Source organism: Melanerpes formicivorus, unplaced genomic scaffold (assembly GCF_026170545.1).
Source record: "Melanerpes formicivorus ecotype bairdi unplaced genomic scaffold, bMelFor1.0.p_v2 SCAF_66, whole genome shotgun sequence".
Lineage (NCBI taxonomy): Eukaryota > Metazoa > Chordata > Aves > Piciformes > Picidae > Melanerpes > Melanerpes formicivorus.
The window spans coordinates 3,790,073-3,815,509 of NW_027142418.1; the positions used below are offsets into that span (position 1 = coordinate 3,790,073).

General features: G+C 41.8%; 1 protein-coding gene across 7 annotated transcripts in view; it reads right to left on the reverse strand.

The window, feature by feature from the left end:
* The window catches only part of ATG7 (autophagy related 7), a 129,197-nt gene that overhangs the window by 89,680 nt on the left and 14,080 nt on the right, over positions 1-25,437 (reverse strand). For all 7 annotated transcript variants that reach the window (XR_010990366.1, XR_010990365.1, XR_010990367.1 and 4 more), the window contains 8 exons: positions 24,732-24,822; positions 23,463-23,607; positions 22,196-22,354; positions 17,911-18,105; positions 14,406-14,609; positions 14,039-14,154; positions 13,288-13,363; positions 12,000-12,080 (listed from right to left, as the gene is read on the reverse strand). Coding sequence is in view for 2 of the 7 variants with exons in the window: in XM_068162683.1 (XP_068018784.1) it covers positions 12,000-12,080; positions 13,288-13,363; positions 14,039-14,154; positions 14,406-14,609; positions 17,911-18,105; positions 22,196-22,354; positions 23,463-23,607; positions 24,732-24,822 (1,067 nt within the window). In the remaining 5 variants the exon portion in view is untranslated. The remainder of the gene's footprint in view (positions 1-11,999; positions 12,081-13,287; positions 13,364-14,038; positions 14,155-14,405; positions 14,610-17,910; positions 18,106-22,195; positions 22,355-23,462; positions 23,608-24,731; positions 24,823-25,437) is intronic.

Here is a 25,437-nt window from a genome sequence, read left to right on the forward strand (position 1 = left end):
TCAGTCTGGAGAGTGTTCTTCATAATTCAAAGATTTCTTCTGCCACATTTGGGGTTACCTCTTAGCACTATAATCTATAAAAATAATCAGAAATTGTACAAGAAAATGGAAAGAAAGAAAAAAAATAAGGAGGTTTTTTTTTAAATGCTTAAGAGCATTTCTTTAGTGTTTTCTTGTCATTTTTTATTCCTGAAATAAAGAAACCAAGACAAACTCATCTGACTGTTAACAATACAGTCCAGAGAACTGGAAACTCCAGCATTCTCTCTCACTCACTCACTCCTCAGCCCCAGAAAGGCCTCATCCGGAGTCCTGTGTCCAGTTCTGGACTCCCCCTTTCAAGAGAGACAGGGAACTATTAGAGAGTCCAACAGCAACTATGAGGATAATAAAAGGAAGAGAGTATCTCTCTTATGAGGATACTCAAATATTACAGCATAGCAAAGATATGCAAGGAAAACAACAAGAAGGTATTTTGATCTCTTCCCAGAGCTGAAGATAGCTAAAACATGTATAATGCCTTGGGATATACAGCAGCAAAGCAAGGGCAACTTTACTAGAGAAGTCCATCAAATAGCCTTTACATTTGGATGCTTTGTTGCTCAGCTATGTATGCCTTGATCCTCAGTGCCTAAGAGCTGTGACTCAAACCTAAAATAAAAATTTCCAGGGAAAATTACCTCACTCAGTAAGAACATTCATAGAATCACAGAATCATTTTGGTTGGAAAAGGCCTTTAAGAGCATTGAGTCCACCCATTCTCTAGCTCTACCAAGTCTGCTGCTAAACCGTGTCCCTCAGCACCACATCTTTTAAACGCCTCCAGGAATGGGAATTCAAACACCTCTCCTGGAAGCCTGTGCCAGTGTTAGGTCAGTGTGCCCAAGAGCTCTATATAGACTACCCTGGTTTTCTTCAGGGAGGTACTAAACCTTCCTGTACGTCCTGCCATGGCTATGAGTTCCTATATGCTCACACAAAGCAGGCAGCATTAGTTTGGGATGAGTCACCCAGAAGAGGTTTTTCTGAGTCCAAGTGCCCTTTGTATCACAATTAGCACTGAAGAGATTTGCACATCATCCATTATGTATCTTTTAAAATATTAGTAAAACATTAGTAGTAATGAAATAAGATAACACAACCATGACTTGGAGAAACGTTATTTTTGGATCTAGTGAACTGCAGCTTTTTTGTTTCATAAAGTTGGGCAGAAAAATCAATTCAATTGAAAAAGACCTTTAAGATCGAGTTCAGCCATTAATTGACCAAATAAATTGACTGCTAATATGACCAAATCTGCTATTGTTATGGAAAGATGTTCAAGTTTATTTTCCCCCTGCAGAAACTCCATCATGTCACACTGTGAGAGTTTCCACAGCACTATACCAGCCAATTCAGACTAGGACAACAAATCTGACAATAGACACAGGATCTACAAACATCAATTACAACAATACAGAATATTTTTCTTCTATTAGCACCTGCAGAAGCCTAGAAAACTTTACCACCAGCAAGCAGACTTTTGGATAATCACTTGCTTTCCAGAAAGGGGACAGACTGCCTGGATAGAAGAAGCTTTTAACTAGTTTTAGAACAGAAATTCCAGAAACATAGCCCAGGAAACAACATATCAGGGAGCAACAGTCAGTTTGCTACCTGAGCTGTGTTAATACCATTAAAGGCAGCAGACACTGCAATGAAAACTTTTTAAATAAGAAGCAATTTCATCACAGACTCATAGAATTGTTTCAGATGGGAAAGGTTATTGAGTCCAACCATCAACCTAACACCATCATGGCCATTAAACCAGGTCCCAAAGTGCCACGTCCACAGATTTCTTGACTGCCTCCAGGGATGGTGATTCCACAACCTCCTCCCTGGGCAGCCTCTTCCAACACCTGACCACTCTTGCAGCAAAGAAATTCTTCCTACCTAAACCTCCCCTCACACAATTTCATTTGCTCGCATTCTGTCACTTGATACTAGGGAGAAGAGACCAACACCCACCTCACTGCAACCTCCTTTCAGGTAGTTTTGTCACTTTCAGGGACTTTGATTTCCCAATTCAGCTAATTAAAGCTTTGCAATAAGCACTACACAGAAGGGATAAACAGCATTAATTCCCCACATCTAATCTTTACACACAGACTCAATAACAGCTGTCCTCTGATGAATGTAACGTGACATGCATTTGTTCAGTAGCCACTGAACATACCTCTGAAAGAGGAATGATGCAAAGGAAAACTCATCTCAAGCTCCTCTGCCAGGAGACCACACAAGACTGCTCTGTAGGTGATCAGGAATACAGCCAGGCCAGACATCAGATAGGCACAAAATTATTCTAAAAAAGATGTTTCCAGTTTCAAGAAGTTCTCAATCTGTTGCAGCATGGAAAGGAAATTTTCTCCTATTTAATCATGTCCAGCAGAGTCTAAAGGCCTCATGGCTGGCACGAGTTTGCTCTTTGAATTCTCAACAATTCTCTTTGCTGCCAACACTGTGCTTGGTACTGATGTGATCACTCTGAACAGCAGCTTTACAGGGGAGAAATCCTAGAGGGATGTTACAATTTCTGTTACTATTGATTGCAAATTAGTTACCATCTGACTGCAGATGTAAAAAAAAATCCCTCATGATTTTCTTCCTGGGAACAAATGTGTCACTATCCAGTCTCTCGGTGACATGTGACTACACAGTAATTTTCTCAAGCAGAGCAGTATGTGAAGCAGCCACAAAAAAGAATTAGAAGGATGTCATTCTTCTGCCTGGCAAGGCAAGCTGGAGCAATGCAGATTTGTTAAGAAAAATCTCTTTTTCTCACCTGCAGCTCGCTTTTCAGAGCGGAGGAGGACAATCAGGAAGCGGCATGCCTCTGTTAGCAGTCCTGTCAGGAGACTCCACATGTTAAAGCCACACTCTTTCCTGCCACATGTAAATCTCCTCTCAGGTGAATGCTTTAACCTCAGTTCCAGCCTCCATTTTACAGAGCCAGAGCCACAATGGGCTTTGCACATGGTGGCATTTTAACAGAACAAATGAATCCGTGGCTGCACGTTATCACAACAGGGACACATTAACGTGCTGCTAAAGCCTTTAGTGTAAGTGACACACAGTAACCCATTTTATCAGCAATCTTTTTATTCTTGTCTGTTTACTGAAGGAAACACATCCCAATCTCCTGGTAGGAGGGGGAAAAAAAAATAGAGGCTTAGAGTAAAAGAACTTGTTTTGAAATGAGAAACAGATGTGCAGCCTTGGTGTTATATTCTACTTAATAGCATTTCTCACAAAGAAGTCTCAATTGCTGGGTAGGAAGACATTCAGAAAGAGAAGCTGACTCCAGGATTGCATAAAAATTAATATCTGGGAAAGTAAAAAGACAAACCCCAAGCTCCTCATCCCAAGAACCTGCCCACTGGTGTAAAATTGGCTCGTGTTTTGTGCCTTCTTTTCTGTCATCTATTTGTAAAACCTTTTAGCAGCATTTACATTTGGCCTGGCTTTTTTATTTATTTGTTGTTGTTGTTCTCCAAGTAGTTAGCATCTGCAGAGCTTGTTTACTTTCCAAGGGAAATAAAACAGGAAATTAATGCTACCAGATCTGCTGCTTACCCTAAAGAAGATATATGAGTAACCTAGCTCCAAAACAATGTGGGTGCTGTGTTTTACACTCTTCCTGGCTTTCAACACTTTCCACTCAAAAACCCAGCACACTTCCCCTCTCTGCTCTGCCTTCTCCCAAAGGAGACAGATACTTCACTAAACATTTCAGAGTCAGGGGGGGAAAAAAAACAAAACACTAAACCACCACCAAACAAAAAAAACCCCAACAACCAAACAAAAACACCCTAACAATACAAACAGAAAACCCAACAAAATTTAATATTCTACTTAGAAACTCTGCTTGCCCAGATATATTTTTGCACACTGCTCAGTGTCCAGTTGTCCCAGGCAATGCAGAGTGAATAGAAAACCACTAGGAGTGTTAGCATGTTGAAAAAAAAGCTGATTTTCAACAGCTGCTTGCAAAGTAAGGAAGACATGTAAAAAAGTTTTGCCAGTTAAGCTCTTCCTATCCACTATTAGAACAGGAATCATAAAATCACAGAATTGTTTCTGGAAAAGACCCCTAAGATCACTGAGTTCAACCATCAACTAACAGCACCACAGCCATTAAACCAGGTCCCAAAGCACCATATGTAAGTTTCTCGAACACCTCCAGGGATGGTGACTCCACCACCTCTCTGGGCAGTCTGTTCCAATGCCTGACCACTCCTGCCACAAAAACTTTTCCTAACCTCCCTGCCACAATTTCAGGCCATTTCTTCTCATTCTATCACCTGATATTAGGAAGAAGAGACCAACCTCCACTTCACTCCAACCTCTTTTCAGGAAGTTTAGTGAAAGGCTGCAAGCATCCTCCTATGTGGGAAAAGAATGGAGCACACAAGCCATTAGGATCTTGGCTCTCAGCAGTTGCACAGGCAGCACCAATGTTTGGATTTTTAGCACAAGACCCCTAATCACAGAATTGCCTAGATGGAGACCACCTTAGAGATCATGGAGTCACATCATTAATAATAATTCTGGTTTCCTTAAAAAAAACAACTCAGCCCATAGACTCTTGTCTCTTAACTAAGTTCTCTACTTTTATTGCCAATTGGTCCTAAAAGGTTGTAAAGAAAAACCTAACAAGGTGATCTTCCAATACACCTGTCAAGAAGAACGCTACAAGCCTGGACTTTTCTGGAGGTCACATTTTCAGGAACTCAGATTACAGCATTGGAAGAGAAATGTCTGACAACATTCCATGAGCGCAAAGATGACTCTTAAGGCATTCCAGCTTAAATGATACCTCAAGTCTTATCTCTAATGCCTGTATGAATGGTCATACCTGCTTCTATGTTCACATATGACTCTTACATCAGCTCTTAAGCTTTAGGAGCTACAGCACACAACAAAGTGCTGTGTTCTAGGTGCACACTGAAGGCTATTCAGAAATCACTGGAAGGTTATAAAGCACAAGGTAAAAGTGGCATCATTTTTGGCTCACCTTCAAACAATTAAAACACCCTCTGCATACCTATTTTCCCCTTACCTTCCTGCAAGAGGTATTAAATTGAAAGCAAATCAGTATAAAACCTTACATGAATTTTCAACATATTCTACTTGGATTAGTTCAGAGAGAATCTTGGTTTGATTTAGAGGAGGAATGTAGTGACACAAGTGTGTTTTGTCTGTTGTTATGACTTACCCTGTTTCTTAACTGCAATGGGTAGGAAACGAAGCATCAGCTTACCAAAGAACAGGCCCTGCAAGGGCTCAACCAGCTTTTTAAGCTTAGGACTTTTATGTTCCTTCTTTTATTAAAAATGAAAAGGAGAAATCAGGGGTCTTAGCAATGTAAGAGATGCCTTCAGAGCTTCTCTGAAATAACCTTGATGTATTTACAAGCAGTAATTTTTCCTGAATTGATCCAAACTCCAAAAATCTATCTGAATGGATGGACTAACAATATAGACAAATCTGGGAGCTTTAGCTCTCTCAAACATTTAGAAGCACAGAAGCACAAAATCAGCCAGGTTGGAAGAAACCTCCAAGATCATCAAGTCCAACCTCTCAGCCAACCCTAACTGATCAACCAGACCCTGGCACCAAGGGCCTCAGCCAGGCTCTTCCTAAACACCTAAGCCCTTTGAGGAGAGGCTGAGGGAGCTGGGGTTGCTTAGCCTGCAGAAGAGGAGGCTCAGGGGAGACCTTCTTGCTCTCTGCAACTCCCTGAAGGGAGGTTGGAGCCAGCTGGGGGTTGGGCTCTTCTCCCAGGCAAGCAGCACCAGAACAAGAGGACACAGTCTCAAGCTGTGCCAGGGGAAGTTTAGGCTGGAGGTGAGGAGAAAGTTCTTCCCAGAGAGAGCTGTTAACCATTGGAATGTGCTGCCCAGGGAGGTGGTGCAGTCCCCATCCCTGGAGATGTTCAGGAGGGGATTGGATGTGCCATGTTTTAGTTGTCATGAGGTCTGTGGTGACAGCTTGGACTTGATGATCTTTGAGATCTCCTCCAACCTGGGTGATTCTATGAAGGATGTTCAGATCACAAGCTTTCTAAGGACTTTCTACAGGTCAGCAGGTAGGTGAAAACCATTCCCTAAAAGCATTAGTAAATAGAAGTAAGAAGAAAGGAAAAACAAGAAGGGGGGAGGAGAAGAAAATAAACATCTCCATTTTAGAGACTAAGAAAAAAGGAACAAAGGAGTTTTCAAGTAGACAACATCATTAGATCATCTGTCCTGACCTCTTAATACATGGTATGTCCTTCAGTCACCTAACAGCCATCTCTTGCTCACTCCACATTTTACACTGGACAGATATTTACAACTTTCTTTATCCCCATTCTGCTTCCTGTCCAAAATTTACGCTGATTAGCTCATCAGCACTTACAACATTTTTGGCTCCCGTTCATACTGGCATTAGTCACTACCTACTGTACAGCAGCTGCAGAAAGCCCTTCTTTCTCCCAGGCACATCTGAGGTTACTGACAATTGCTGGCTGGATAATCTGTTTGTTACCCATATCTAAGGGCAGCCACCTACAGCCCACTTCTTGCTTTTCCCTTGAAGAAACAGTCCAGAAGCAGGATCTGTTTTCCACAGACAATCCCTAATGCTGAGAGTGAAGCAAGGTCACGTCGCCAGACACCTATGCAAACCATTTTTCTCACCAAAAAGTGACTGTCTTAACCTAAGTACTATTTTGGCTGTGTATACAATTTGGTTCTATAAAGACTGGAGTGGCTCATCTTTGATAGATTCGTTTAAGCAAGCAATACAGAGTCATTTATTCCATCTAGCTTTGCCAGGCCATCAGCAGTTCAACACTAAGGCGTGAGTCAAACACCATGCACCCCAAACTACTGCCTCCTTAAGCAGAAACTGCAGCTGCTCAGTAGTTGCTAAATCCAGATCACTAGCTTAAAAATCTGTATTTTGTAGGCTGTTTCATAGAAGAGAATGTACAACAATAGCTATGCAAGATAGTACTGGAGGAACATCAGCATTTTTAGCATGTTTATTTACTGGATTTTATCAGATTCAGTTACTTGATTGCCTTTTTAAATTCAATTCCCTTCACTTTTTGCCATTTCCAAAGAAAATGGAAGTGGTTCTGCAAAGACACAGATTGACACAACCCTGTGAAAATGTGGAAATAATTAAGGTTAGACTGCTCAAAAATGCCTACATGGTTATGTGCACCTCTCCCCTCTGTAGGCACCTCCCAACTTTCTCCAGTGCACAGAACTCAACACACCACTGCTTCCACATCTTTTTCTCTGTGTACAATACTGGGCAGTGCCCAAAGTGCTTTTAGAATTTCTGGGGTTTTGATCACACCTGCACTCCTCCAAGAGGATAAAATTCCATCATAATGATCACATCACCACAGTCATCTTAGCCTGTGATGTGGCATTCTTAGCACACATTTAGTATCACAGAATCACCAAGGTTGGAAGAGAACTCAAAGATCATCAACTCCAACCTGTCACCACAGACCTCATGACTAACATGACACCAAGCACCACATCCAATCCCCTCTTGAACACCTCCAGGGATGGGGACTCCACCACCTCCCTGGGCAGCACATTCCAATGGTTAACAACTCTCTCTGTGAAGAACTTTCTCTTCACCTCGAGCCTAAATTTCCCCTGGCACAGCTTGAGACTGTGTCCTCTTGTTCTGCTGCTGGTTGCCTGGGAGAAGAGACCAACCCCCACCTGGCTACAACCTCCCTTCAGGGAGTTGTAGAGAGCAATAAGGTCTCCCTTGAGCCTCCTCTTCTCCAGGCTAAGAAACCCCAGCTCCCTCAGCCTCTCCTCACAGGGCTGTGCTCCAAACCCCTCCCCAGCTTTGTTGCCCTTCTCTGGACACCTTCCAGCAACTCAACATCATTCCTAAACTGAGGGGCCCAGAACTGGACACAGTACTCAAGGTGTGGCCTAACCCATGCTGAGTACAGGGGCACAATGACTTTCTTTCAATTTGGGATAATCTACATTATCTTTTATTGACTTCATAATAAAAACTTAGTGCTTTTGGAACAGTAAGACCAATCAGACCTCTATCAGGCAACCTGCAGTAAAACTATGCTTGCTGTGACTAACTTTGAAAATATCTGTTATTTCTATTATCTCACTCAATTTAAAATGTCTATCCAGAGGGATAAAGACTACCTGAGATTTCAGGAGTTCTGGGACAAAATAATCCTGCTTGAAGATCTCCAAAGTTAAAATATCATTTTTTTCCCAAAGAAGGAAACCAAAAGTGACACATCTCTGTAAGGCAGTTAGCATAAAGCAAACTTTGATACCACCTTAAGAGCAAAATATTGCATTTAACTCAGCATGCTGAAAATACACCTAGGTATGTTAATGATGCTCTCCTTACGTCTGAGTGAAATCTGTCCAATATTAACACAGAGGCTGCACTATACATAGAAGTGCCAAATGTTAACATATGTAAATTCAGGAAATAAGGAATGTTATAAATGGACTCAGTTACATGGACTTCATGTTACAGCCCAGCGACAGAAATAACTCTTTTTAAACATTCTTTTCAATTTTTGCAATGTTCATTCCTGCAGGACAAACATTTCTCCCCATTTCCTCCCTCATTTCTGCAAGCTATGCAAGAGTTAGCTTTTCTTTAGTACAAGAAAGACCAAGGCTTTCTTTCCCCCCCCGACTTCCACATCTCTATTTAACATCAACACAATGCTTGAACTGAGAAATGCATAATACAAAGACATTGAAAGTGGTTTCACTGACAGATTGTACAATATGCTGTTACTGGGAGAAAGCAAATGTGCAAGTCTTGTCTGAATGCAGCTAGGGCAAGCACAAAGGGTCGTGCTGGAATCAGAATGATCTCAACTGAAAATAATCAGGAAGTTACTGAATAGTGCAGGTTACTGTCAGAACCTATCAGAACCATTTCAAGTCAAAATGCACACCAAGCAGGGAGCAGATGAGAACAATAAAAGCATTGTTATGGCTACATGATGATAGATTTCCAAACTGAAAGTGTCATAAATATCTTACACAAGGCAGGCACTTAGTAAATGTCACAGCAAAAGTGTTTAATGTATTCCTGAGATGTTAAAAAGAGAAAACATCTGCATGGGTAGGGAAATACCTTGACCCAAACCAGAAACTGTAACTGAGTGCCTAGAATATCACATCTGACCCTAGTGTCTACCTCTTCATGAAATTGAAAACCAGTTAAAAGCTAAGTCAGTAAAATTACTCAGTGGATAAAAAGCAATGACTTAAGCAGAGCAGTTTTTCAGCATAGTGAATAGAAAGTTGAGAGAGAACTGCAAATGTGCCTTTTTGTTGGGTTTTCATTACTCAATAGTGGATAATCATAGAATCATTTAGGCTGGAAAAGGCCTTTAAGATCATCAGGTCCAAAATACCAGGTACACATCAGAACAATTTTAGTAGGGGAAGGAGAGAAAAGAAAATAAGCTAGCACTATAGCACATGGATGATAAATCTGATCTCTGGAGCAGGCAAGAGCTATACATAAAAACAGAGGGGCCATCTGTATACCCAAAGTTGGTTAGTGGTTTTGCTCCCAACAGGGTAAACAGGGAGCTTAATTCACACATCAAGTATTAAATGTAACATTCTTGCTCCCTAAGTAAAGCAGTCACTATGAATAAATATCTATACTAAAGAACTTTGGACTCTCCAAGTTTGACATGGAAGAGGAAGTGCATCAGAGGAGCTTCCACTGCCCCTCGGCTGGTGATGCAGTGCTGCTAGCTCTGAGAGAGGATGCTTTCCATTCCAGCACATGCTTGTGCAAAACCAGAATAAGATGGGGGGGAGGGGGGGGAAAATCAAAGAAGGAAAATTTGACCCAAAATAAAAACAGACTGTTTTCCTGCTGTGACCATCCCAAAATTCCTGAACAATTGCCTATGGGAAGCTTCTCTGGCATGCAGCCTGTTTAGGACAATTCTGGGTAAGGAAGAGCTGCTTGGATGTCTGGGCTCTTCAGCTTCGACAACAGAGAAATGAAGTCATGACTGAGTCAAAACGAAATGGAATCTCATCTCCCAAGTCATCCAGCTGTAGTGGATGATGGTTTCAAAAAGTACTGCAATTTTTGACAAATTCCTGCTTCATCAGCTCCATGTGACAGAGTGACAAAAGCTGAATAAAAGAGAATGCTGACAAGAGAAAGAAGAAAATTAAAGAAGCTACCAAGAAATTCAGTTAGGATGGAAAAGCCACTCTTCTCCTGTGATAAAAGTTTGAATCCACAGTAAATCTGACAGAGATCAGGATGAAGTTTTGCTAAATTGCTGCATAAAACCCCCTAATGCTCCAAGAAGCAACATACACATTACAATTAAGTTGTAATTGGATTTGTCATTTCAAAGTATTAGCATCAGATTTCCAGATAACACAGGGTGACAGACTCTTATGGTAATAAACAGAAAGTTAGCAAAGTAAACAAAGGCTGTGTTTCTACTGTAAGGAAATACATGTGCCAATGAAGCAACCTTTTCAGCACAGAAGTAATTTAATCCCCAAACCACATGAAAAGTGATCTCACTGGGAATAGCACAGCTGCTAAAACCCAAGTCAGTTTTTATTAAATCATCAAGCCTGTTTATGTAAAACAGGGCTCTCTTAAAATGGCCTCCAAGAGGAAACGATGTGCTAACAAAAAAGTTGATACCTGTATCTCATTTATCTACACTGATGTATGCATATTGTTTTTATCTATCAGTATGTTCTGGATGGGGGATCAAAAAACAAGCCCTTTGCTTTTTGTCTTTTAACAGTTGAACTTCTCAGGGTCCATCATCAAAAGTTTTTAGCTACTGCTGAGCTTTCAGCTACTCAAGAGGGTAGATAAACGTTTCTAAATATAACAGCAGTTTTAAGCTTAGTGCCTCAACTCTTGAGGAGAAAATGGACATTAATAGTCCTTCAAAACTTGCCAAATTACCCAGACAGCCTAGAAAAATAAAAGGAATACTGAAGAAGAAGAAATTGTGCAAGTCCTCGATAACATGAGAGTGCCTCAAGAGTTTTTGATAGATCTTTGGTAGAAAAATGGACAAGTGCAGTGATAAGCATGGAAAGAACTCCTTGCAGCAAGTATCAAGAAAGGGAACTAAGCTAATGGCACTCCCAAACAGCCTAAATCACGAGTCAAAGCCCCTGAATCTTCACATTGAGATATCCCAAGTCTGAGCTGCTCAAACCTGAACTACATGGCCATAGCAAACTTTCATAAAAGAAATCCAAGCTTTTCAAGGCTGCAGCACAGGAAAACTATCCAAGCCTGAAGAGGAGGTCTCATACAGACACATTAGTGGGTTGCCCCAGTGTTCTGGAAAGACACAGATCAGATGCAAGCAACAGCTGTAAATCTATTAGGTGACTCGGGACTGTCAATGCCAGCACCAAAATGAAACAGAATTTCCAACAAAGAAATGTTATGGAAGCAGTAATTTTGTCTTCATGTTTCTTTATGTGTTCTAATTTAGTATAATAAACCAGAATTTAGACAACTTTGCATGTTTGTACTAAGTTCAAGAAAGTTGAAAAGATGTATTTAATCATCAGAGACCAGAAATAATGACTTAACTAGAAGCAATACCAATTTTATTCATTCCTACAAAGCTAAAAGATATAGACAGATACTGTCAATAAACTGTTCAGAAACGTGCTGGCTCTAATATCTACTTGGCTGTTTTAGCTGACTGGGATATAAAGAGAATAGGTGATGGCAAGGAAATTTGGAGAACTGCTCAAACAGAAGGGTACAAGGGCAAAAGAGCTTCAGCTGAACTGCAAACACAGATTCCAAGCCCCAAAGAAGAAAAAACGTCAAATATAGAGCAGTCTTCAGCAGCCCAACACTGGCCCAGAGCAAAACCATTCAGCACATAAAAATTGAAGTCCAGACAAACTCAGACTCACTTTGGTTGAACAGGCAGTGCACTTATCAAATGCCAGGCTGACTGGAAGAACATTATCAAATCTTGATAAAAATCCACGGATCTGGAAGATGAGAAACCAGAGTTACAGTTACAAAAGCCATTTCCATGAACTGGGCATCAACATTCAATGAAAAGATAAAAGACAGCTCTAACTAGGGTAATACTGTTCCAAGAATACCCATAGTAAATTTATGCTCAGTACATACTACTGGCATTCTGCACACAAATAATGGCCCAGCTATCCACATGCAACACTAAACATGAATAGAGGCACAGCACCACCCGGAGTTTGAGTTTTCTGGCTGCAAAGTTCAGTCTAATATAAAAAGTCATGGTAAAACCAGTTAACACTTCTCATTTTTTTTCCTCCCCTTGTCAGTAACACAGAATCTGAAAACTTCACTACTGTGCATTCCCAAACTAAGTTTTTAAAACAACCTACCAGTACTATCATGTCATCATTCCAGGCTGTTTCTGCTGACAGAGACAGCAGTGACACTGCTCTGCAGCAGGAGGCATTTGATCGTTTACATTATAAATTATGTCTTATTCACATGCTGCCTGCTCCAAACAAATTCCTGATAAGTAGATAGGGGGAATCACATGTCCATAAGTAGAGCAGACAGTGCCAGGAACACAGCTACCTTGGGCTGTGGAAAGGACATTGAGACTCTTGTATGTGTCCAGAGAAGGGCAACGAGGCTGGGGAGGGGTCTGGAGCACAGCCCTGTGAGGAGAGGCTGAGGGAGCTGGGATTGATTAGCCTGGAGAAGAGGAGGCTCAGGGGAGACCGTATTGCTGTCTACAACTACCTGAAAGGTGATTGCAGGCAGGAGGGGGTTGGTCTCTTCTCCCAGGCAACCAGCACCAAAACAAGAGAGCACAGTCTCAAGCTGCACCAGGGGAAGTTTAGGCTCAAGGTGAGGAGAAAGTTCTTCACAGAGAGTTATTAGCCATTGGAATGTGCTGCCCAGGTAGGTGGTGGAGTCACCATCCCTGGAGGTGTTCAAGAGGGGACTGGATGTGGCACTTAGTGCCATGGTTTAGTAGTCATGAGGTCTTGGGTGACAGGTTGGACTTGATGATCTCAAAGATCTTTTCCAACCTTAGTGATTCTATGACTATTATTTAGTATATATACATAGGAATCAAACAAGGAGAGTCAGGGAATGGAATTAGTTCAGAGTATATTTTTGTTATGTCTGTGACGTTTGCCTTCTCTCAGTTCCCAGCTTTTAAACAAAAGCATTTACTCACAAGTTATTTACCTGATGAGGAACAAGTCCAAGAGAAGTAGGTGGCTCATTCATTCTATCATCACTACTGCTGGCCACAGCATAACCACTGACAGAAATCCAAGAAGGAAAATCAAAACAAGACAACATAGTCAGCAGTCAAAATTTCCAGTAAGCTTCTCACAGTTTAGGTTCCTTTCCAGATTCTATCTGGAAAGTCTGTTTCATAGTAACCAAGATTCTGCATGGGAGTGTAAAAAGCCTCGATCCAAGCCTTGCAATATATTCATGCCCAACTCCTAACTCACTCTCTTTCAGAGATTTAAAGAGAGAAAATGAGACTAAATTTCAGGCTGCAGAATTTCAGAGAATTTTCTCTATCAAACACAGTATCTAGCTTATCCTGAAGCCCTTCATGTGAAAAACAAAATGATCATAGTTTCTCATTACATTCAAACACACTCTTGAGCAGAGAAATACCAAGAACCACTAACAGGAACACTTTTGAAATGTCCTCACTGCTTTTTTTACCATTAAAGTGAAGAAGTGAGAAAACTGCCACTTCCCAAGATAAAAATTTAAGATGTGATGAGTCAACTCTCCCTTAAATTACATTAATATAGTTTATATGAGCTACATGTTATAGTGATTTACAGGCCATGTTACACCTTACAGAATTGTCCTACTGAATGTGCACTTTCTCCCCCTTCTCCCACAAGATCATTTTAAGTAAATCTTACTTCTCAGGGAGTAACTTTTGAGCATCAATCCAGAAATGACTCACCCTTCTGGATGCTGTAAGACAGAAACCATTAATTCCACTGCAAGGGCTCCAGCTACCATTGCTAATCCAGGCCGACTGACGGTGCACTGCTGGTCCAGTGTCCGATCCCTAGTGGACTACAAATACAGATAGTTCCATAGGAGAGAAAAAAGTAACTCAGAACTAAATAGCTGCCCTGATACAGAAACCATCTTGAGCTCTCTACAATGAATTTCTTTAGTTTTCTAAATAAAAGATGAACTATTTCTTAATCCTGTGGAGACCCAGTGAAAACAAAACCCTTTAGGAAACACCATGTAAAGAAAACAAAAATCCAAGGCACAACACAAGAGTTGTATAATCACCCCCTGCATAAGGTTCTACTCACATCCCCTGGTGCCACGACATCATTGCAGAAGTAGCAGCCCAGCTTATAGCCAGGGATATTTGAAAAGAGTGAAGATCCCAACAGATCAGAAGAACCCGAGGCATTGCTGATGCATGCATCACCAGACTCTTGCTGTTTTGGTTTCTTTAGTCCATGTCTCATAACAACAAATGTGTCAAATCCCAACGCCGCGTTGATGACCAACTGTGAACGATAAAGGGAGAACAGCAGATTATCAGGGAGCCAAAGGGGGAGGGGGGAAAAGGCAAAAATCAAAAATAATAAAAAAGCCTCAAGACTTTTTCACTGAAAATATCAAAAACACCTTCATGCTGCAGATGAGCAACCTGTTAACTGGACATGCATCAGCCTAGCCACAAGCAACAGATAGGTGCAGAATTCCAGTCTTCATAGTGTCATAGCATCAGTCAGGGTTGGAAGGGACCACAAAGATCAGCTAGTTCCAACCCCCCTGCCATGGGCAGGGACACCTCACACTAGATCAGCCTGGCCAGAGCCTCAGCCAGCCTGGGCTTAAACACCTCCAGGGACGGGGCCTCAACCACCTCCCTGGACAACCCATTCCAGAGTTTCACTACTCTCATGGTGAAGAACCTCCTCCTCACATCCAGCCTGAATCTCCCCACCTCTAGCTTCATTCCATTCCCCCTAGTCCTATCACTACCTGAGATCCTGAGAAGTCCCTCCCCAGCCTTCCTGTAGCCCCCTTCAGATACTGGAAGGCCACAATGAGGTCACCTGGGAGCCTTCTCTTCTGCAGACTGAACAGCCCCAACTCCTTCAGTCTGTCCTCATAGGAGAGGTGCTCCAGCCCTCTGCTCATCCTCGTGGCCCTTCTCTGGACACCTTCCAGCACCTCCAGATCCCTCTTGTAATAGGGGCTCCACCCATCAAACCCATGTGTCAAAGGCTTTGCTCAGGCCCAGGTAAACAACATCAGTTGCTTGCCCCTCAGCTATTAATTTCATCACCTGCTCATAGAAGGCAACCAGGTTGGTCAGGCAGGATTTGCCTTCAAGCGTTTAGGAAAGACAAAATCAAACTGGAAGTCTGTTTCAGACATTCACAAACCATTACTTTTCCCTGTGTCTTTCAGCAAAGTAGGTACCAATTAACACCACCCTCTAACTGTTAAGCAAACATATGCAACACACTTGCTGACAACAAAACAAAAAGCCCAGGAACTCCATAAATGTGTTGCACTAGTTTACATCTGAAGCCAAGTTCACAGTATCTGGAATTCAATGTCTCATTGAAGCTGTTTGAAGCTGTTGTGCACTGATAGGAATTAACATTCCTATCGAGGGGCAACCCTCGATATCCATAGAGGCTGAGGGATGAAGAAAAGGACTCAGGGGTACAGGTTAATGAGAAGCTGGCCATGAGCTAACAGTGGGCACTTGCAGCCCAGAAAGCAAACTGCATGCTGGACTACATTGAAAGAAGCATGGCCAGCAGGTCAAGAGAGGTGATTCTGCCTCTCTGCTCTGGTAATACCTTACTTGCAGTAGTGTTCAGCTATAGGGGCCCTCAACACAGCATTGACATGGACCTGATGGAGCAGGTGTGGTGGAGCACCTCTCCTGTGAAGATAGGCTGAGAGAACTGGGGCTGTTCACCTGGAGAAGAAAAGGCTCTCAGGAGACCTTACAGCTGCATTTCAATATCTGAAGGGAACCTACAAGAAGGCTGGGGAAAGACTCTTTAGAAGGGCTTGTAGTGATAGCACAAGGGGCAATGGTTTGAAACTGGAGCAGGGCAAGATTTTGGTTGAACATTAGGAAGATGTTCTTCATGAAGAGAATGATGAAATACTGGAAGAGGTTTCCCAGGGATGTGGTTGAAGCCCTGTCCCTGGAGACATTCAAGATCAGACTTGATGTGGCCCTGGGCAGCCTGATCCAGTTGGAGATGTCCCTGCTCACTGCAGGGGTGTTGGACAAGATGACCTTTGAGGGTCCCTTCCAACCCAATGCAGTCTGTGAACATTCACTAATCCAAATGTGTCCCACTATGCATACAATGATCAGTGTTGGTACAGGAAAACCTTCTATTGGTTCCAGCTCAGAATTTATTTTCAAGTTGGTGGTATATTCACATTCTGCAAATTAAAAATAATTCAAGTGCCATTTAAGTACAACTGGCTATAGGTGACAAGTTCTCATGTAATTTTAAATTCTCTATGAAATCTGTTCAGTTCACTGTGGTTTGAAACAGGACTCATTAAACACTGCAGTGTGACAAAGCAACAAAACCCAAGTTTGTTGCCCAAAAAAACTGCTGCTCAGTTAGGAAAGCAATTAATGATTACATATGGTGTTCACATGCATCTGTTTAGTCACATGGAAAACACAAGCAGCTGTGGTTCACAATTACACTGTCATCATCTTCCTCTTTCTCTTCATTTTGTGACAAGCATGAGCCAGCAGTGTGCTCAGGTGGCCAAGAAGGCCAAAAGCATCATAGCTTGTATCAGGAATAGTGTGACCACCAGGACCAGGAAAGTGATAGCACCCTGTACTCAGCACTGGGGAAGCCATACCTTGAAGACTCAGTTCAGTTTTAGGGCTCTCACTCCAACAAGGACACCAAGGTGCTGGAGTGTGTCCAGAGAAGGGCAGTGAAGCTGATGAAGGGTCTGGAGAAGAGGTCTGGTGAGAAGCCACTGAGGGAACTGGGAGTTGTTTAGTCTGGAGAAAAGGATGCTCAGGGGAGACATCATTGCTCTCTACAGCTCCCAGAAAGGAGGCTGAAGCCAGGTGGCGGTTAGTCTTTTCTCCCAAGAAAAAGTGATAGGATGAGAGGAAATGGCCTCAACTTGTACCAGGGGAGGTTTAGGTTGGCTATTAGGTGAAACTTCTTCCCTGAGAGGATTCTCAACCACTGGCTCAGCAGGGAGGTGGTTGAATCCCCATCCCTGGAAGTGTTTAAAAGATGAAGGGATGTGGTGTTAAGGGAGATGGTTTTGCACCAGGCTTGGCAGAGTTAGAGAATGGTTGGACTTGACAGTCTTAAAGGTCTTAGAACTTTTATGGTTCTATGTTTCTACAATTCATACACTCTAGCAGCCAGTCACTACTGTAATGTCTTTAGGTCTCCTTACTATGAAGATATTTCTCTTTGTATTACAATTAAGTATCTACTCCTGGAGATGCTCAGAAGAGAATGACTAGACAAGTGTTGGGCAACATGCTGTAAGTTGGCCCTATTTTGCACAAGGCATTTTACCAGATTACTTCAAAAGTCTCTTTCACCCTCTATCTTTCTGTGGCATAAGTTTCTCTTTCCTCTTTTCAACACTCAGTTTTTGTTCCATACAGAACCTTTGAGACTACAGAAAACAAGAAAAAAAAATTTCTGCACAATCACAAACAATTGGTCAAATATTTCCATTTCCCATGAAGCTCCTTAGGTATACACAGCTGGCTGATATACAAGAGTTGAAATACAGTGACAAGGAGATTAGCAAGGTATGGTACAATACCTTCCTCTTGCTGGCTGCAATGACTGCAGGAAGCCATCGACTCTCCCTAGTGTCCATGAGTAGAAAAACAACATCGTGAGCATCAACAAGCTCCTCAAGTTTAGCCACATCCTTCCGAGCCTGTGCCATTGTTACTTCAGAAAAATTCACTGGGTGTCCTGGCATAGGGATGCTCATGTTATAGCCTTCTGAGCTCTGGAGGGAGACAGGCAGAAAACAACAGGTTAGAAAGATAACCTTGAGACTGCACAGAATCATGACAAAGTTCAGTATCAAATTCAATTTCTGTTTGGCAGAATGGCAGCTTCATTATTTACATCTCTCTGTACATCATTGCTGGGCACTGAAGCACAAGATCCTGTGGGTATGGCAGCAGCAGTTGCTGCTACCCAGAACAGAGCATCTGAATGCAAACAGTGCTTTGGGTCATGAGAGCAGAGCAGCCATGTTCAGGTTGCTCAGCACCTCAACCAACAAGCCCTGTCTTTCAGAAGGTCTTACCAGGTCTGGGGAATCACTGTAAGAAAATAGCTGAACTACTCTTAATCCCAGATGTTACAGACACCACTCCACAAACAAGCACATAGATCTTGTAGAGGATTATCATCATGCTGTTAAACCTATATAAAACCTTATCCCTGGCTTATCTGTGCAGCCACTTCACACACATTAGCAGGATGTAGTTGGCATTTCTGATTCTGAATATGGATTTAATTACAGCAAGGCAGATGCAAAGCATCACATGTTCTCCTCTTTGTTTTAAATTCTTTGTGAGAAAAACAATAGTCTCAAATGATTTTCATGTAATTCAACCAGCCATGTGTGAACTTGATATAGAAGAAAATCTCTTCAGAGTGTTGTTACTCCAGCACTTGGATGCCTGGAGGCTTGGACTGTGCAGATGCTGAAAGAGCTTGCTCCTATCCCAGAAACATATGCCTCTTCCAACTCCCTATTTGGGCAAGGCATAGTGAGCAGAAAATGGCTATGGGAGCCAAAAAAGCATATACACAATGGATGTACGATGCAAACAATTAACTCACTCATTGGGAAATCTTAACACAAGCTGTCAGCCATCTGCTGGAAGGGAATAATGGACCCTTCATATATGTTACAGAAGCATAGGCCTTGCCAAAGGTTCTTTGCTTGTCACTGTGCTGTAAGCAGCCAGCAATTTAAAAGCCAAAATGTAAAAGCTAGATGAACCACATATAAATCACATAGGAAGAGCAGACAGGAAGGTTGGTGGGACTTGCTTTTGTGTTGACCAGTTACATGAGGAACTCATAAATCCAGGTAAGGCAAATAATCAGAAGAGTCAAGTACACATTCTAAACATCATAAATATCCCTGAAAATAAACAGAAACAGACACAGTGTAGCTTGGGGAAGAGAATTTGGGTAACATCTGCAACAACCATGCCAAAGATATGCCTTTTTTTATCCCCCTTCTCCTGTCCCCCATCTCCAAGGGGAAACAGAACAATCAGGATGAGTCCACAGTGGCCTATTCTGCTGTTAACAGGGCGCTCCACTGCTTCCCAGTGGGGATGGCTCACACCATGAGCACACACACTGGGTAATTAATGGCACTGAAGGTAAAATCTCCTCCAGTATGTCCTCCAAAAAGCTGTGGCAGGAACACAAAATTTAATCCACATTGTAGATGAGTAACTTACGGATAATGCCAAGCCCTCATACTCCAAAAAGTGCTGACTTATTAGATAAGTAAACCCAGCACTGCTGGTGACTTAGGAGGTAGTTTTGTGTTCAAAAACCCCAAACCAAACAAGTGAACTAATATGGTGGAATGCTAGTTGCATAAAAATATGGTAATGATGTTTGTAAAAGACCAAAATCTTACCAGAATTCAGAAAAAAAATCTCTATCCAGTGAGTGTAGCTGTAGGAAAAGATACAGGTCTAGCAGCCTTAATAGCTTCAGTTTGATTTGCATAATTGTCCCCCACAGCAATCACTAAACCACTGTTACTGGTTCCCCCTTATCACTGGAAGCTCCTCATCAAATTATATTGAGTTCAGCCTCATCAATCTCAAGATTCCACAGTAGAGAAGGGTCTTTTGCTTTTCTTGTGTGACTTGTAACAGGAAAACTTCTAACTAATACCTAACTAAATTTTGGTCCTTACCTCTGCATGCAAATCTGTGTCATTCAGGATTCCACAAGAGGTATAAAAATAGAGGTATAAAAAATAAAAACTTGTTCTTTCTTAAGATTACTGTTTTCATTTTCTCAAGTTTAAAAGGCAAGAAATCCTGTGACAAATCCAAGTTAGTTTCATGCTGGTGCTTTCTTTGCTGCACTTGTTCTATCATTTAATTGTTCTAGAAGTCAAAGCATATCACCAAGTAGCAATAGCACTACAGTGAAGCAAGGCTCAACCAAAGTCAAGGAAATTCCAGTGGGTCTTTTCTGATTTACTTACCAGAAGTGCTGAAAGTCAAATGCTTAGCAATTTTTTTTGTACTGGGGGATCATTGTTTGATATTTGAATATTCATTGAATTACTCCTTGGTACCAATACTGATTTCAAAAGTAATGACAATAAATGAGATCAACACAGACAAAAACACAGAGCGAATCTTGGGTCAAACCAAATGAACGTAAAAATGTTTAGAAACAACCTTCTTCAAAACTTGTTCACACCACTGATTATAGATAACAATCTATATTCTACTGTTCATAACTTGTGATAATATTATGACTAGAAACATAACCAGTGGCATGTTCAGTACAGAATCATATAGTAAGTATACATAACTCATTCGTATCACACTGTTTGCTGGCTGAGTCCTGATAACTACTGATTCTGAGACAATCTCAGTTCCAAGACAAAAAACATGAACAGTTGAGTGACTTCTATCACATGACAAATTAATATAAAAACCCTCAACTATGTTCATGACAGAGCAAGCTGAGAGCATGTCTATTCTGACATTACAGGCCACAACTTCTCTTCCCCAAGTGAAGACTGGAACTCCAAATACTTCTAACAGTTGGGAATTTTTTATATCTACTAACTTTCAGCATTGAAAATTAGGTGTTTGAACATGCAACATTGAATAATGTTCTTGTGGTACACATAATTCATTCTGGGCCCCTCAGTTTAAAGAAGGACATTGAGACACTTGAACGTGTCCAGAGAAGGGCAATGAGGCTGGGGAGAGGCCTTGAGCACAAGCCCTGTGAGGAGAGGCTGAGGGAGCTGGGATTGTTTAGCCTGGAGAAGAGGAGGCTCAGGGGAGACCTTATTGCTGTCTACAACTACCTGAAAGATGGTTGTAGCCAGGAAGGGGTTGGTCTCTTCTCCCAGGCAACCAGCACCAGAACAAAGGGACACAGTCTCAAGCTGTGCCAGGGGAAGTTTAGGCTCAAGGTGAGGAGAAAGTTCTTCACCAAGAGAGTCATTCATCATTGGAATGTGCTGCCCAGGGAGCTGGTGGAGTCACCATCCCTGGAGGTGCTCAACAGGAGATTGGATGTGGCACTTGGTGCCATGATTTAGTCATGAGGTCTGTGGTGACAGGTTGGACTCGATGATCCTCGAGGTCTCTTCCAACCTTAGTGATACATCCCTGAAGTCAACGAGAATAAAGGCTGCCACTGGTGGGTCATTCATCATAAAGCTTCTAAAACAGCATATAATTCATTCTTGTCTTTTGTACCCTTGACTTCATTTTTATATGAAGTTATTACCACCAGGCTCTCCAAAAGAGGAGTACTTTGGTCAAAATATCTTCTCTGGGCTGCTACTTCCCTTTTCTGGAAGTTAGTTAAATTATTTGCCTCCAGTGCAGAAAAATCAATGTAAGATTTCAAGTTCTGGGTGTAAAACATAATAGGGAGTCCCAGCAATACATTTATTACTGTCCTCAAGATCTTCAGTTCCCACAATAGACAACTAATGTGTCTAAACTCAGATTTAAGAGCAGAGTAGGAAAACACAGTATTAAAACCAGCCACTACTGAAAGTTCCCTAGCACAAAGTAGAAAGGAAAAAAATTCCCTTCACCAATGAGCTACACGAAGAGGCAGACGATCCTTAGTTACATTTCATTATTACAAAGATTTACTGTCTCAAAGCCTAACTGGTACAGAGCTTGTAGATTTCCCAGGACCCAATAGAACCAACTTGTGTAATGTTTTCCCCACTCATAATAACGCTTAATTACTAGAACATAGAATGGTTTAAATACTTGTAATAGATTAAAGTCACTGGTTGCCCTCCAAAGGATGTATGAACACATTTTAAATATTGATCTTACCACTCCTGGGAAGATTTTCTGTAGCCTGTCTGCTGCTGCAAGTGCCTTTGGCTTCCCCCCACTAAGACAGTCTTCAAACTCATACAGCGGTTGTCGCACTGGGTTGGAGTAGGAGATCTTGGCATTGTCCACAAATGTAATCTTCCTGACTCCCCAGCCCTAAACAACAAAGCAATTTAAATAATAACAAGTACAATGAGTTTAGCCAAATACTTTTGAGTAACACCAGAAAGTCAAGAGGAGTTTTGTCCAGTTCTTCAAGAAAGATCAAGCTAGAAAAGCTTTTGAACCTGCTGACAGCAACAACCTTGTACTTGCACTGAACAGAAAATGTGATCTGTCTGAATGTATCATTTAATGCCTCCAAACTGATTAATTCAGTGGAATGTGGCAAGCTATCTCCAAAAAAAATATCAGCAGAGTTACTTCAAATTCACAGTGAAGTACTTAATCTTATTATCTCATTAATTAGCTCCAGAATTTCTGTCCCAGGTTGAGGCAGATCCTCCCTTGCCTCCTACCAGGGCAGAAAAATGGGACTCAGACAAATGGTTGCAGAAGTGATAGAAAGTTTAAACGGAAAACCAGCGAGTGTTTTACAGAGAGCTCCAAGCACAGTGACAAAGGAGATCCCAAAGCATACCCAGAAGCCTCCCAGTACTCCCCTTCTCCCTACCTGAGGATACACCCAAAACCCCCAGGGCTCTTCCTCCCCCCACTGTTAGGCTAATCTCAGCTGTCCAGATCTGAGATCGCCCTTCCCCCTTCTCCTCTTGGCATTAGGCCTAGCCAGGCTTAAGAGACATTGAGATAACTCCCCTTCCATTACCAGATAGGGATCATCTCTCACTGGAGTGGCGAGGGAAGAAAGGAAGTGTGAGACTTTGCAGGTGGTTTTATAGGGAGCAGGACATTATGGGTATGAAATACACAGCTTCCTGTGTCCACCCATTGGGCTGGACACCCAGGGCACCAGCAGGAGGCACCCAGCCCAAACTGCCACCATGTCTTTTTCAATCTGCTTTCATGTATACTCAAAATGAATTACTATTATTTTCAAGTTTTCTTACTGTCTGCTATTAGGAGAACTTTAAGTTATTTCCATGGGCTACACTTCTTACTGCTTCCCTCCAATTTATAACATCCACTAATCTGTTTTATGGAACACACCTTTTCTTTCATGTGCCATAGCAGGTGCTCAGAAAAAGCTCCAAACAGTCTCAAATTTACAAGAAACAGCAGATCATTTTTTTGACTCACTACTTACCATCAAGGTCCTTGCAACACTACAGCCCAGTGTACCAGCTCCTAGCAGCAGACACTTGGCAGACACAATTTTTTCCAGATCAAGAGTAGGCACCAGTCGCCAGCACATCAACTTCAAATTCAGATCCACTGATGATTCTGCTAACCTATGCCAGGAAATAGAGAGCAACACACCTCTGAACATTCTTGGGTTTCCCCAACACAGCAATCACATTTATTTCAGCTGAAGAAGTTCAAATCATTATTTCCTTCAAGAGAATGAATTTCAAAACTTCAGCACAGATGTACTATGAAAAACAAAGTCCCCCATGGATAGTTCCACCTTATAATAAAGTGCACGGGTAAGGGGATCAGGAAAATGGTTTTGGGGTTTTGTTTTGTTTCTCCTCTGCAATTTGTGATATATGCAGTACCCATAAATTTTTAACCATTCTTCAGGACCCAAGAACAATGAAGCTCATGGATAACAGGTCTCATGAGGAGCAGCTGAGGAAACTGGGGCTGTTCAGCCTGGAGAAAAGGAGGCTCAGGGGAGACCTTCTCACTCTATACAGCTTCCTGAAAGGGGGTTGGAGCCAGGTGGGAGTTGGTCTCTTTCCCCTAGTAACAAGTGACAGGACGAGAGGAAATGGCCTCAAGTTGCACCAGGGGTTAGGTTGGGTATTAGAAGTTTCTTCCCTGTAAGGGTTCTCAAACATTGGAACAGGCTCCTCAGGTAGGTAATTGAATCCCCATTCCTGGAATGGTTTAAAGGAAACAAGGATGTGGTGCTGAGGGACACAGTCTAGCACCAGACTTCACCAAGTTAGAGTCAGAATAGTTGGACTTGATGACCTAGAAGGTCTTTTCCAAACAAAATGTTTCTGTAATCTATGTTTCTTTAGCTCTCTCCTGTCACACTTCCCAAATCCCAAAAGGCTGAAGTTTCCTCCATTGTATTTCATTATATTTAGCAACCTGCAGGTTACAGAATTCAATGGGAACCACAGGCCTGTAACACTCCCAACCTACATTCCGTTCAGTTTTAAATACAGCACATTTGAGATGTTAAGATCAAGTCCAAAACTGCAAACACTCCTGCTGCATGCAGTGCACTCTGCTCTCAGAGTCCTTAGTTCCCACAGGACCGTCCTAACATAGTACAGTATAAGGGTTACTGTATATTCTTACCTAAAGGAGACAGTGAGTCCTTGCTTTCCATCATTTCAACTTCTTATGGCTTAAGCCCAAATAAAGGAAACTATAGAAAATTACAAGGTAATAAACAAACCTTTTTGGATCCATGCATTCACTGAGATTCACCATCCTTGGGCCCATGCCTCCCTTTTGGTTTTTCTCCCATCCAACAGCTTTTGGACAATCTATTTGACATAGAGAGAAAGAAAAAGAAAGTAAGAAAAAAGGAAAGAGAGCTTTAATATCACAGGAGAGAAAAAAGAATTTTTGCTGAATTTAACCCTGTTGGAAAACAAAAAACCAACCAACCAAAAACCAAACCAAAAAAACCCCAAAACCAAGCCCAAATTCTCAGCCTGTAAGCAAATCACCTGTATCATAACAACCTAGTATACACTGCTAAACAACTTTTGCTAGCTCATACCAATGGGAAGCACTGCTTTTTACAGAAGTACTTTGCTCTTGGGTATCCAATGCGCTGCTTCTGCTTGCTCAGCTTGCTTCAAACCTAGGACAGAGGCAGCATCATGTCTCATCGAGCCTCCAGATCTTTGATGTCAAACAGCCCTCCACATTCAGAGCTCATTAAATTCATAATGCAGAACTTGGGAAATTTTGGAGAGGTCAGTCACCTCTTCACGTTCCCTAGACCCCATCTGTAGATTCAGTAAAGAATTGTATAGCCTAAGTATACAATAATGAAACAATTCACAATGATGATATGTAAAACATTCAGCACTTCCTGGATGAGGTAGAGAAATGTTGCGATGCTCTCTTGTACACAGAAATTACACCTGAGC